Source organism: Loxodonta africana, chromosome 3, assembly GCF_030014295.1.
Source record: "Loxodonta africana isolate mLoxAfr1 chromosome 3, mLoxAfr1.hap2, whole genome shotgun sequence".
In the NCBI taxonomy this organism is placed as follows: Eukaryota; Metazoa; Chordata; class Mammalia; order Proboscidea; family Elephantidae; genus Loxodonta; species Loxodonta africana.
The window spans coordinates 72,198,709-72,213,001 of NC_087344.1; the positions used below are offsets into that span (position 1 = coordinate 72,198,709).

General features: G+C 38.8%; 1 protein-coding gene across 3 annotated transcripts in view; it reads left to right on the plus strand.

The window, feature by feature from the left end:
- AGO3 (argonaute RISC catalytic component 3) overlaps positions 1-14,293 on the plus strand; it is a 180,819-nt gene that overhangs the window by 110,435 nt on the left and 56,091 nt on the right. For all 3 annotated transcript variants that reach the window (XM_023554525.2, XM_010595205.3, XM_023554526.2), the window contains exons 10-11: positions 10,027-10,149; positions 10,486-10,619. In XM_023554525.2, the coding sequence (XP_023410293.1) occupies positions 10,027-10,149; positions 10,486-10,619 (257 nt within the window). The remainder of the gene's footprint in view (positions 1-10,026; positions 10,150-10,485; positions 10,620-14,293) is intronic.

Consider the following 14,293-nt stretch of genomic DNA (forward strand, 5'->3'; position numbering starts at 1 on the left):
GTAAAACACTACTGCAAGAAACTAAAGGGGATTTACATAAATGGAAAACATTCCATGCTCATGGACTGGAAGACTTAATGTTGTAGAAATGTCAATACTACCTAAAGCGATCTATATATATAATACAATCCCAATCCAAATCCTATCAATTTTCTTTAATTAAATGGAAAAACTAATCTCCAACTTTATATGGAAAGGAAACAGACCCCAAATAGCTAAAGCAATTATCTTAGACTGGGTTCTCTAGAGAAGCAAAACCAGTAAAACATATAAATATATAGTAGAGATTTATATCAAGTAAATGGCTCATGGAGTTGTAGACGCTGGAACATCCCAAGTCCACGGGTCAGAATAGAGGCTTCTCCTGATTCACATAGCCACAGGGGCTGGCATACCCAAGATTAGCAAGCCAGAGAGCAGGGCTCTTGCTCATAGGCTGTGAAGATCAGTGAAACCCAAGATTGGCAGGCAAGACCGCAGGTAAGCTGCTAGCTCAAGTCCGAAGAACCAGAGGCCAGACAAACAGGAACCAGCTGCAGAATCTAGAGTAAGCAAAAAGCTCTCGAGTCTTGCCAGAATGTCTACTTTATTTGATGCAGGCCACTCATCCAAGGAAACTCCTGTTCAACTGATTGGCTACTCACAGCAGATCCTATCATGGGGGTGATCCCATATCCAGTCTCAACCTGGAAGTGATCATACATTATTCGACTGCTAAAACACTGAGAATCATGGCCCAGCCAAGTTGACACACGATCTTAACCATACTGCGCAGAAGGACAAAAAAGTAGGAGGCCTCGTGCTTCCCGAACTGAAAACTTAATATATAGCCATAGTAATCGAAACAGCCTGTTATTGGTTCAGTGACAGACACATAGACCAATAGAAAAGAATTGAGAACGCAGAAGTAAATACATTTATCTTCGGGCAGCTGATCTTTGACAAAGGGTCAAAGTCCATTCAATGGAGAAGAAACACTCTCTTTAACAAATGACACTGGCAAAACTGTATATCTACTTGTACGAAAATGAAACAGGATCCATACCTTATACCGTTCACAAAAACTAAATCAAAATGGATCAAAGAGCTAAATGTTAAAGCTAAAACTTTAACATTCCTGGAAAATAACATAGGAACAAAACTAGGGGGCCTAATTTTTGGCATAAACAGCTATCAAACAGGACCAAAAATGCATAAATGAATGATAGAAGATAAATTGGATAACTGGACCTCCTAAAAATTAAATAGTAATGCTCATCAAAAGACTTCACTGAAAGAGTAAAAAGAGAACTTACAGACTGCGAAAAAAATTTTGGCTATGATATATCAAAGGTCCAGTCTCCAAAATCTGTAGGAAAAATCCAATACCTCTACAACAAAAAGATAATCCAATTAAAACATGGGCAGAGGATATGAACAGACACTTTACCAAAGAAGACATTCAGGTGCCTAACAGACACATGAGGAAATGCTCCTGATCACTACTCATTAGAGAAATGCAAATCAAAACCAAATGAGATACTATCTCACCCTGACATTCCTGGCATGAATCAAAACAAAATAACAAATGTTGGAGAGGCTATGGGGAGACTGGAACTCTTATGCACTGCTGGTGGGAATGGAAAATGGTATAACCATTTTGGAAAATGACATAGCACTTCCTTAAAAAACTAGAAATGCCATAGGATCCAGCAACCCCACTCCTAGAAATATATCCTAGAGAAATAAGAGCCATCACACAAATAGACATGCACACCCATGTTCTTTGCAGCATTATTCACAATAGCAAAAAGATGGAAACAACCTAAGTGCCCATCAATAGATGAATGGAAAAACAAACTATGGTGCATACACACAATGGAATACTATGAAACAATAAAGAACAATGATGGATCTGTGAAGTATCTCACAACATGAATGAATCTGGAAGGCATTATGCTGAGTGAAATAAGTCAATCACAAAAGGACAAATACTGTGTGAGACCACTATTCTAAAAACTCATGAAAAGGTTTACACACAGAAGGAAACAATCCTTGATGGGAGAAGAGGGTTGGGGAGGGAAAAACACCAACTAGACAATAGGTAAGTGGTAACTTTGGTAAAGCATAAGACAGTGCACAATACTGAGGAAGCCAGCACAGCTTGACCAAGGCAAAGTCGCAGAAGCTTCATAGACACATCCAAACTCCCTGATGGACAGAGTTACAGGGCTGAGGGCTGGGGACCATTGTCTCAGAGGACATCTAGCTCAACTGGCATAACATAGACGATAAAGTGTTCTACATCCTACTTCGGTGAGCAGTGTCTGGGTCTTAAAAGCTTGTGAGGTGCTATCTAAAATACTCCACTGGTCCCATCCCATCTAGAGCAAGGGAGAATAAAAAAAAAACAAAGACACAAGGGAAAGATTAGTCCAAAAGACTAATGGACCACAAGTACCACAGCCTTCACCAGACTGAGTCCAGCACAACTAGATGGTGCCCAACTACCACCACCAACTGCTCTGATAGGGATCACAGTGGAGGGCCCTGGACAGAGCAGGAGAAAAATGTAGAACAAAATTCAAACTTAGAAAGAAAGGTCACACTTACTAATCTGACAGAGACTGGAGAAACCCCAAGAGTATGGCCCCTTGACACCTTTTTAACTCAGTAGTGAAGTCACTTCTGAGATTCAACCTTTAGCCAAAGATTAGACAGGCCCATGAAACAAACAGCAACACATGTAGCTCATGCAAGTATATGAGACTAAATGGGCACACTAGCCCTGGGGCAAGGACGAGAAGGCAAGAGGGGACAGGAAAGCTGGACGAATGGAAATGGGAAACTCGAGGTCAAAAAGGGGAGAATGTTGACACGTCATGGGGTTGGCATTCAGTGTCACAAAACAGTATGTATATTGTTTTATTAGTTGTTTAGAGAAACTAATTTGGTCTGTAAACTTTCACATAAAGCACAGTAAAAAAAAAATAAAAAATTTACCAAAAGAGAACCTACAGACTGGGAAAAAACGTTGGCAATGGCATATCTGATAAGGATCTCATCTCTCAAATACAACCTCTATGGAAAATGGTACGGCGCTTCCTCAGAAAGCTAGAAATAGGAACACCTTATGATCCAGCAGTCCTACTCCTAGATACATATCCTAGAGATATAAGAGCAGTGACATGAATAGACATATGAACACCCATGTTCATTGCAGTATTATTCATAATGGCAAAAAGATGGAAAGAACCTTAGTCCCCATCAACAGATGAATGGATAAACAAACTGTAGCACATACATACAGTGGAATACTACATAACTATAAAGCATATAACGAGGAGTCCGCAAAGCATAACGTAGATGAATCTGGAGGACATTATGCTGAGTGAAATAAGTCAACACAAAAGATCAAAATATTGTATGGACCTACTATTATAAAAAGTCAAGAATAGATATACACACAGAAAGCAGCGTTCTTTGATGGTTACCAGGGATGAGAGGAAGATGGAGAGGGAATCACTTCCTAGATAGTACCCAGACCAAACCAAACCCAGTGCCATCGGGTCGATTCTGACTCATAGCGACCCTATAGGACAGAGTAGAACTGCCCTATAGAGTTTCCAAGGAGCACCTGGCAGATTCAAACTGCCAACCCTTTGGTTAGCAGCCGTGGCACTTAACCGCTACGCCACCAGGGTTTCCATTCCTAGATAGTAGACACTTGTTATTTTTGGTGATGGGAAAGGCAATACCAAATATGGGTGAAGTCAGCCCAGCTCAACCAAGGTCAATAAAGACACTAAGAAAAAAAAATAATTAAAAAAAAAAAATGAAGACACTGAGAAGTACACAAGAAAAAGGGACAATTTCAGTAAATGCTATAACATACACAGTTTTGCAACAACCAAAAAAATATGTGTGGTTGCATAAGTAGATATGTATGCATATATATGTATAGGAAGGCATATGCAAGTAAGTACATGTGCATGTATAGGTGTATCTGTAGGCTTACATATATACACATCTGGTGTGTGCTGCATGAATATATATATATAAATATATGCACATACACACACATATATATAACAAAGCACATGGGGGCACAGTTAAGGAGGCTTCCTAGACATGTCCAGGCCACTCGCAGGGTTGGTTTACTGGGTTTAAAAGGCTTAGGACCTTAGTCTCAGGGATAGCTTAGTTAATTGGTATAACAGTTTATAAAGATAATGTTCTACATCCTGATTTGCTCAGTAGCATCTGCAATCTTGAACGCTTGTGAGCAGCCATCTGAGATACAACTATTGGTCTGTACTCGTATGGAGCAAAAGAGAGTGAAGGAAAACAACGGCTCAAAGAAAAAACTAGTCCACATGAGTAATAGCCCACATGAACACAGCCTTGTCTAACCTGAGACCAGAAAAACTAGATGGTGCCTGGCTATCACTCCCAACGTTTCTGCCCAGGGACACAATAGAAAGTCCCGGACAGAATGGGACATAAATGTAGAGCAAAGTTCAAACTCCTAAAAAAGGCCAGACCTACTGGACCAATAGGGACTAGAAGAAGCCCTGAGACTACTACCCTAAGATAACCTTTGAACTTGGAACTGAAGCTATTTCTGAAGGTCACCTTTCAGCCAAATAATAGATTGTCTTGTAAAATAAACAGTATCACCTGTGAGTAATGTGCTCCCTTAAACAATCAACTATATGAGACTTTCACCTAAACACAATAAATTATTATTTTTAAAAAAAGAGACTAGAACCTCTCACTGTCTCTAGTCTGTAAAATCATAATAACAGGCTGTTCTTATTTATCACAGCTTAGTTGTTAAGTGAGACAATATTATATAGTCGTTAAAAGCACAGGCTTTAGGATCTAACAGTCCTAGGTTCAAAGGTTATCTTCACTTAATGCTACAAGAAGTGCAGTGATTGAGAGTAGGAAATCTAAAATCAGAACATATATGGGTTCCGATTCTATGTCACTTGTTTAACTGTGTGGTTTTAGACAAATCATTTTAACTTTACATAGTTTTATCCTCTGGAAAATAAAGATTGTCAGAGACCTACCTCATAAGATTATTATGAAAATTAATTATAAAGCTCTTAGCACCAAGCATACCAAACCAAAAAAACCAAACCCAGTGCCGTCGAGTCGATTCTGACTCATAGCGACCCTATAGGACAGAGTAGAACTGCCCCACAGAGTTTCCAAGGAGCGCCTGGCGGATTCGAACTGCCGACCCTTTGGTTAGCAGCCGTAGCACTTAACCACTATGCCACCAGGGTTTCCGGCACCAAGCATACGCACAGTAAAAAAAAAAAAACAAAACATTGCCATCGAGTCAGTTCCGACCCTATCAGACAGAGTAGAACTGCTTCAAACGGTTTCCAAGGAGTGCCTGGTGGATTCAAACTGCCAACCTTTTGGTTAGCAACCATGGCTCTTAACCATTACCCCACCACACAGCAAGTCTTGGTAAATAGTAGTAGTTAAAGTAACCTTACTATGTGCTAAAACCAAAAATGAATGGCACTTAAAAGCGAATAAAAAATGTATTAGTACCTAATTCAGAAAATGACTTTCCTACTTATTGTGAGGACATCCTTTTTACATATTTAGATTATATAGGTTTTTTTAAATGGATTATTACTCAAAGGCGTGAGCACAGTCATCTTTTTGAAAATAACCTGTGTGACATTCACCTTGAAAGCAAGTAACCATGTATGGAAAAACATGGTTACAATAGCACTCTGTAAACATGAATTATATTCTGAGATCCAAGTCTATCCTTAATTATACTATATTTGATTTTACGTATGGATATATTATGAAAAAATTATAAACTGTAACTTACTGTAGCTTTCTAATCTGTCTCAAGTGTATCCCCATTAAATGAATTTTGTGATGTGGCAACGTTGTTGTTAGGCGCCATCGAGTTGGTTCCGACTCATAGCAACCATATGCACAACAGAACGAAATACTGCCTGGTCCTGCACCATCCTTAAAATTGTTGCTGTGCCTGAGCGCATTGTTGCAGCTGCTGTGTCAATCCATCTAGTTGAGGGTCTTGCTCTTTTTTGCTGACCTTCTACTTTACCAAACATGATGTCCTTTTCCAGGGACTGATCCCTCTTGACAACATGTCCAAAGCATGTGAGTCAGAGTCTCACTGGGCTTTGCTTCTGGGGAGCATTCTGATTGTACTTCGTCCAAGACAGATAAGTTCATTCTTTTGGCATTCCATGGTATATTCAGTATTTTTCACCAGCACCATGATTCAAAGGTGTCAATTCTTTGGTCTTCCTTATTTATTGTCCAGCTTTCACATGCATATGAGACAATTGAAAACACCTTTGCTTGGGTCAGGTGTACCTTAATCTTCAGGGTGACATCTTTGCTTTTTAATACTTAAAAGAGACCTCTTGCAGCCCATTTGCCCAGTGCAATGCATCTTTTGATTTCTTGACTGCTGTTTCCATGGGTATTGATTGTGGATCCAAGTACAATGAAATCCTTGACAACCTCAATCTTTTCTCCATTTATCATGATGTTGCTTATTGGTCCAGTTGTGAGGATTTGTATTTTCTTTATGTTGAGGTGTAATCCATACTGAAGGCTGTGATCTTTGATTTTCATCAGTAAGTACTTCAAGTCCTCTTCACTTTCAGGAAGCAAGGTTGTGTCATCTGCATAACGCAGGTTGTTAATGAGTCTTCCTCAAATCCTCATACCCCGTTCTGCTTCATACAGTCTACCTTCTCAGATATTTGCTCAGCATACAGATTGAATAGGTACGGTGAAAGGATACAGCCCTGACGCACACCTTTCCTGACTTTAAACCGTGTAGTATCACCTTGTTCTGTTCGAAAGACTGCCTCTTGATCCATGTACACATTCCTCATGAGCACAATTTAAGTGTCCTGGAATTCCCATTCTCCTCAATGTTAGCCATAATTTGTTATGATCCACAAAGTCGAATGCCTTACCATAGTCAATAAAACACAGGGAAACATCCTTCTGGTATTCTCTGCCTTCAGCCAGGATCCATATGACATCAGCAATGATATCCCTAGTTCCACATCCTCTTCTAAATCCAGCTTGAATTTCTGGCAGTTCCCTGTTGATATACTACTGCAGCCAATTTTGAATGATCTTCAGCAAAATTTTGCTTACATGTGATATTAATGATATTCAATAACCTCTTTATTCAGTTGGATCCACCCTTTCTTGGGAATAGGCATAAATATGGATCTCTTCCAGTTGCTTGGCCAGGTAGCTCTCTTCCAAATTTCTTGGCATAGATGAGTGAGCACTTCCAGTGCTTCATCCATTTGTTGAAGCATCTCAATTGGTATTCCATCAGTTCCCGGAGCCTTGTTTTTTGCCAGTGGGCTTCAGTGCAGCTTGGACATCTTTCTACCATGGTTCCTGATCATATGTTACCTCCTGAAATAACTGAACGTCGACCAATTCTTTTTGGTATAGTGACTCTATGTATTCCTTCCATCTTCTTTGGATACTTCCTGCCTCAAGTAATATTTTCCTCGTAGAATCTTTTAGTACTGCAACTTGAGGCTTGAATTTTTCTTCAGTTCTTTCAGCTTGAGAAATGCTGAGTGTGTTCTTGCCTTTTGGTTTTCTATCTCCAGGACTTTGCACAAGTTATCATAATACTTTGTCTTCTTAAGCAGCCCTTTGAAATCTTCTGTTCAGTTATTTCACTTCATTTTTTCCTTTTGCTTTAGCTACTCGACATTCAAGAGCAAGTTTCAAAGTCTCTTCTGACATCCATTTTGGTCTTTCCTTTCTCTGCTTTCTTTTTAATGACCTCTTGCTTTCTTCATGTATGATGTCCTTGGTGTCATTCCACAGCTTGTCTGATCTTCCGTCATTAGTGTTCAACGCATCAAATCTATTCTTGAGACCAAAAACCTGTTGCCGTCGAGTCAGTTCCAACTCATAGAGACCCTATAGGGGAGAGTAGAACTGCCTTATAGAGTTTCGAAGGAGCACCTGGTAGATTTGAATTGCCGACCTTTTGATTAGCAGCCAAAGCACTTAACCACTGTACTACTAGGGCTTCCAATTCTTGAGATAGTCTCTAAATTCAGGTGGGATATACTCAAGGTCGCACTTTGGCTCTCGTGGACTTGTTCTAATTTCTTCAGTTTCACCTTGAACTTGCATATGAGCAACTGAAGGTCTGATCCACAGTCAGCCCCTGGCCTTATTCTGACTGATGAATTGAGCTTTTCCATTGTCTCTTTCCACAGATGTAGTTGATTTGATTCCTGCGTATTTCATCTGGCAAGGTCCCTGTGTATACACGCCATTTATGTTGGTGAAAAAAGGTGTTTGCAATGAAGAAGTCGTTGGTCTTACAAAATTCAGTCATGTGATCTCCAGCATTGTTTCTGTCACCAAAGCCATATTTTCCAACTACCAATCCTTCTTCTTTGTTTCCACCTTTGGCATACCAATCACCAGTAATTATAAGTGCATCCCGATTGCATGTTCGATCAGTTTCAGACTGCAGAAGTTGGTAAAAATCTTCAATTTCTTCATCTTTGGCCTTAGTGGTTGGTGTGTAAATTGAATAATAGTTGTATTAACTGGTCTTTCTTGTAGGTGTATGGGTATTATCCTATCACTGACAGTGTTGTACTTCAGGATAGATCTTGAAATGTTCTTTTTGATGATGAGTATGACAGCCTTCCTCTGTAATTTGTCATTCCCGGCATAGTAGACCGTATGATTGTCCAATTCAGAAAGACCAATACCAGTCCATTTCACCTCACTAATGCCGAGGATGTCGATCTTTATGCGTTCTATTTCAGTTCAGACAATTTCCAATTTTCCTAGATTCGTACTTCTTACATTCCAGGTTCTGATTATTAATTGATGTTTGCAGCTGTTTCTTGTCATTTTGAGTTGTGCAACATCAGCAAATGAAGGTCTTGAAAGTTTGGCTTCATCCACGTAATTAAGGTACACTCTACTTTGAGGAGGCAGCCCTTCCCCAGTCGTATTCTGAGTGCCTTCCAACCTGAGGAGCTCATCTTCCAGCACTATATCAGACAGTATTCTGTTGCTATTCATAAGGTTTTCACTGGCTAATGCTTTTCAGAAGTAGACTGCCGGGTCCTTCTTCCTGGTCTGTCTTCTTAGTCAGAAGCTCAGCTGAAACCTGTCTGCCATGGGTGACCCTGCTGGTATTTGAATACAGGTGACATAGCTTCCAGCATCACAGAAACAGACAAGCCCCCACAGTATGACAGACTGACAGATACATGAGGGCAGTATGGCACTACTTATCTGAAAATGCTAAAGTAAATTTTATATAAATTGTAAATCAGATAATTAGGGGGACAAGCTTTAGGATTATCAGTGGGTGTATGGCAATATTTGCTATCAAACTGTATGTAAAATAATCCTTCATTGTATATGTTTGGATCCTCTGTGGGGCCCTGGTGGCACATTGGTTAAGAGCTATGGCATGCTACAGCTGCTCACCAAAAAGTTAGCAGTTCAAATCTACCAGTCACTTCTTGGAAACCCTGTGGAGCGGTTCTACTTTGTTCTGTAGGGTCACGACGAGTCGGAATCAACTCATTGGCAATGGGCTTGGTTTTTGGTTTTTGGATCCTCCATAATCTGGGATTCTTAACCCTTTTTACATCAAGTATTTCTTTGAGAATCTATTATAATCTACAAACCACCCTCCCAAAACCTCCTAGGTCAAATCATATAAAATTACTATTTTTATAGATCAAACACAATGAAAATTTCTTAGGATTTAACCTAATATATACATTTAAATTTTGTATGAGTTGTCAGGGAGTTCACAGACTTCTTTGCAGTTCATTCATAACCCCTGGTTCCCAAGAGTCTCTTCTCTACAGTTGGACATCATTAGTAAGACCTATTGCAAAACGTGTTGTTGACACAGCAAAGGAAAATAAGTAGAAGGTTCTGGTGAGTAAAACAGGATTTTATGAAATTTTGTGAATAACTGTAAACTTTTTCTGTGGTTAGGTAAGAAGTGCAAATTATGAAACAGATCCATTTGTTCAGGAGTTTCAATTTAAAGTTCGGGATGAAATGGCGCACGTGACCGGACGCGTACTTCCAGCACCTATGCTACAGTATGGAGGACGGGTAAAAAACTCTGGATAGTTTCTTAATTTTACTCAAAGTTTCTAAGTAAGGAGATAAGAGCATCCTAGCTGAGTCTGGAATTTAGAAAGTGTTTTATTGTTCCAACAATATTTTTTTGTTGTTATTTTAAGGTGGATGTCATTGCTTCAGTTTAGTAGAATTACTTATTTAATGAGTATAGATAATATTGTCATAGAACAGTCTGTTACATGTGGAATATTAGAAATATTTCAGTTCAGCAATTTGAAATGCCTATTTCCAGCTCATTGAAATAAATTATATGTTAAGTTTTTATCCTTTTTTACCTTGTTGTATCTCTTTCTCCTTTTTTTATAGAATCGGACAGTAGCAACACCAAGCCATGGGGTATGGGACATGCGAGGGAAACAATTCCACACAGGAGTTGAAATCAAAATGTGGGCTATAGCTTGTTTTGCCACACAGAGGCAGTGCAGAGAAGAAATACTGAAGTAAGGCATGTCATTACTTTGGTTCTGAGACCTTTTTGTATTTAGATTTGTATTTCAATTTTAAATTAGTCAGCTAGTGTTCTAACCGGTGTTGCCTCAATATGGAGAATGTTTAACCACTGAACCTTTAAACATGTTTCTAAATAGTTTGATGAAGATTCCTAACTTACTTAGTCATAGTAAAGTTATTAGTTTATTCTTCTAGACATCCTGATACACTTAGTTTCCTAGGATTGCCTTAACAAATTACCGCAAACTGGGTAGCTGAAACAGAAGTCTGAAATCAAGGTGTTGTCAGGGTTGCGCTTTGTCTAAAGGTTCTGGAGGAAAATCCTTTCTTGTCTCTTCCAGCTCTGGAAGTGCTTAGTTGTGGAAGCATAACTTTAGTCTCTGCCTCCATCTTCACATTGGCTGCCTGTCATCCCTCTGTGTAGGTCTCTGTGTCTCTTCTCTTTTCATAAGGATACCAGTCATATTGGATCATGGCCCACCCTACTCCAGAATGACCTCCTGTTAACTAATTACATCCACAAAGGCCCTATTCCTAGATAAGGTCACATTCACAAGTGGGGGGCGTGTTAAGACTTCACTATTACCTTTTGGGGACACAGTTCAACCCATAACAGGCTTGTATGGTAGCGGCAGCATCATTGATTTTGATGGGAGATAAGTTAGGTTTAATTCTCAGTTTTGCCACTTCCTAACTGTATTGCCATGGATAACTTATTTAGTCTCATTATGCTTAGTTTTCACCTTTGTAAAAGAGAAAATACAGGTAGTCCCTGACTTAGGACATATTTCAGTTAATGATGAACCGCACTTAAGACCTTTGGTTTTTTTTTTGTAGTACATACATTGTTGCAGCATGTAATTTGCTGATGTTACCACTCTCAGTTGTTCACTTGCAGATGGTTATGTGTAATGCTTCCAACCCCCAAAGACAACAAAAGGATCGAATTCATAAAGATAGTGATAATAAAAGGCAATAATGAAAACTAAAAAAGAACTGACTTACCATGGAATCAAACTGAACCCCGTTGTAAGTCGAGGACTACCTGTAGTATCTACCTAAAGAGTGAAGATTGAATAAGATTATAAGTATAAAATGCCTGGCGCATAAAGTGAGCAATCAATTGATGGTAGCTATAATTTTTTTTTAATACTTGTGTGTATACCTTCTTAGCAGCAGCTACCACCAAGCTTCACTTTTCTTAAATTTAACGGTTATGGAACAAGGAAGATCTTTATTCCAACCACCTAACGTACTCCTATGGTTGGAAGGCTTATGGGAAATAAAATCAAGCTTCCCCTGAGAAAGAAATTGGGGGACCCCTGCTGCTTGGTTGTTTTTGTTTTAGCTTTTATTCTATTATGATAGAAAACAAAACTTAAAGTATGACTTGGACCTTGAAGTTGAGGCTGTATGTTCTTAGTGTTTATATGCCTGTGTTCCCTTTCTTTCCTTCCATGTCAGAGCAAGAGATGTTCTTTTGTTCTTCTTCCACTCCAAAGCTAATTCTCCCATTTTGTCCATTTTCTCCAGGCTTATTCAATGCCAGTTCCTCTATCTGTACTCTTTATCACATCCCTTCCAGTCTCTTCTAAGACGTTTAATCATAAATTTTCTCTCATTTCTTCAACATATTTCTCACAACTGGTTCGATCGCAGTCAAAAGCATGCTTGGCTCTCCCGTTAAAAAATAAGGCAAAGAAAGTATTTCTCTTAGTTCTAAGTTCCTTTACAACTACTGTCCCATTTCTCCTTATTTCTCAATTGTGATTTTTGAAAGCGTGGGTTTAAACAACTCATATCTACTTCCTTACTTTCCAAAATTTGACTTCTGCCTTTTCCCCCCACTTCCCCAGATTCCTTCCCTCCGCATATAAGTGCTCAACAATCTTCTGTTCCTTTTTTTTTTTTTTTTTTCAGTTTACCTAACTTATTCTTTCAGGCCTCCATCCATTCTCCTTCCTTGAAATCATAGTGCTTTGCTGAAACTGGGTGCTATAAGATCTCTGATATCTTTGTGCTTATCAAGTCTAATGGTTCCTTCTTGGCCATTATTTTCCTCAAAATATGTACAGCATTAGATATAATTGACTACCTTCTTGATGTATTCTTCCCTCGACTTCGTGGTTCCTTTTTTTTTTCCCCCACTTTGTCTGGTTTCTTTTCCTGCTCTCTGTCTCTTCTTGCTCCTTTAGATCTGACACAGTCTCAGTGGCTTCTGCTGTCACCCTTGTTTGAGGAGATGTGCTGGCGTGAAAGAGTACCAGCTCTGCTTCTTGTCTCTTTGATGGAGAATAGTATTCAAAACCAGCTTGATATTTAAAATCTTTTACTTGCATCTTAAGTTTTTCCTCATTACTCCCTTTTACATACTCTGAACAAAGAAACTGAAGCGCCTTATTCCCTGTATCTCCCCGGCATTTTTTTGCCATGTCTGCTCATGCTCTTCTCCACTGAGAATGGCCCCCTCCTATCTCTGCCTATCCAAATACCACCCAATCTTCTGAGTCCTCATGCAGGAGATAATCTGTCTCACCCCTAAATTAACATACTAATTTATAAATATCTATTTGTGCTTGTCACTTTCTGCCTTGTATTATAATTATGTGTATAACTATTTTATCTCCCCCTCAAGATTCTAATTTTCTTAAGAAAATTGTTCTTGAGGGAGAGATAAGATAGTTATACAAATAAGTTAAAATCTCCACTAATAGCTCCTATAAAGTAGGACCATTGTGAGTAGTCCATCAGTGATTTAGAGACCAATTTAACCTAGTTCAGGTCAGAATTTGCCTTGCCTCCTTCATATGAGAATTAAAAAAAAAAAAATTCTGTTTAGCTCTGTTCATTCTTTCTTGTTAATACTGCATCTCTAAATTTATGTATTAATGATCAGTTAATATGATTTTTATCCCACTGCTTTCAAGTAAAGTATCATAAGGACAGTTTATTACAGTGTTATGGTTATCTTATTTGACCTCCAAAGGCCAAAGAAGATACTCCAGTTGTTTTTCAAAACTTAGAGTTATTCTTCGTACTTTACATTTGTTATTTATGATTTAAATAGAAGCCTCCTAATCGCTGGGCGGAAACCCTGGTGGTGTAGTGGCTAAGAATTCAGCTGCTGACCAAAAGGTTAGCAGTTTAAATCTACCAGGTACTCCTTGGAAACCCTGTGGGGCAGTTCTGCTCTGTCTTATAGTTGCTATGAGTGGGAATTAACTCGATAGCAATGGGTTTATTTTTTGTTTTTAATCATTGAGCCTATGACTCATGTTCAGGCTGACTAAAAATATTCAACTTCATACTTCTTGGATTAAGCACTAATATTGAAAAGGAAAAGGGAATTTCTACAAGCTGCATTTCTGTCCTGAGAGGGACAGAGCAATTTGAGCAAAGATCGCTCAGATCCTTGACTTAGGACCTTATTTGTTTTAAAAACAAATAAAGTGTTTGTAAAATCCCCGTATCATTATTCACTTATGCTAGGCTAAATGCAGAATTATGTTTAAATATGAAGTTATTTGTTTTTTGTGTTTTTCAGTGTAGCTGAAAGTACCTTAAAGTGCTGGCTGCCTCCTTTGTTTTGTTTTGCTTTTAATCTCTTCTGAGCTGATAATCTTTCCTGCTATCCTAGCTTAAGATATGTAATATTGTGGAAAGA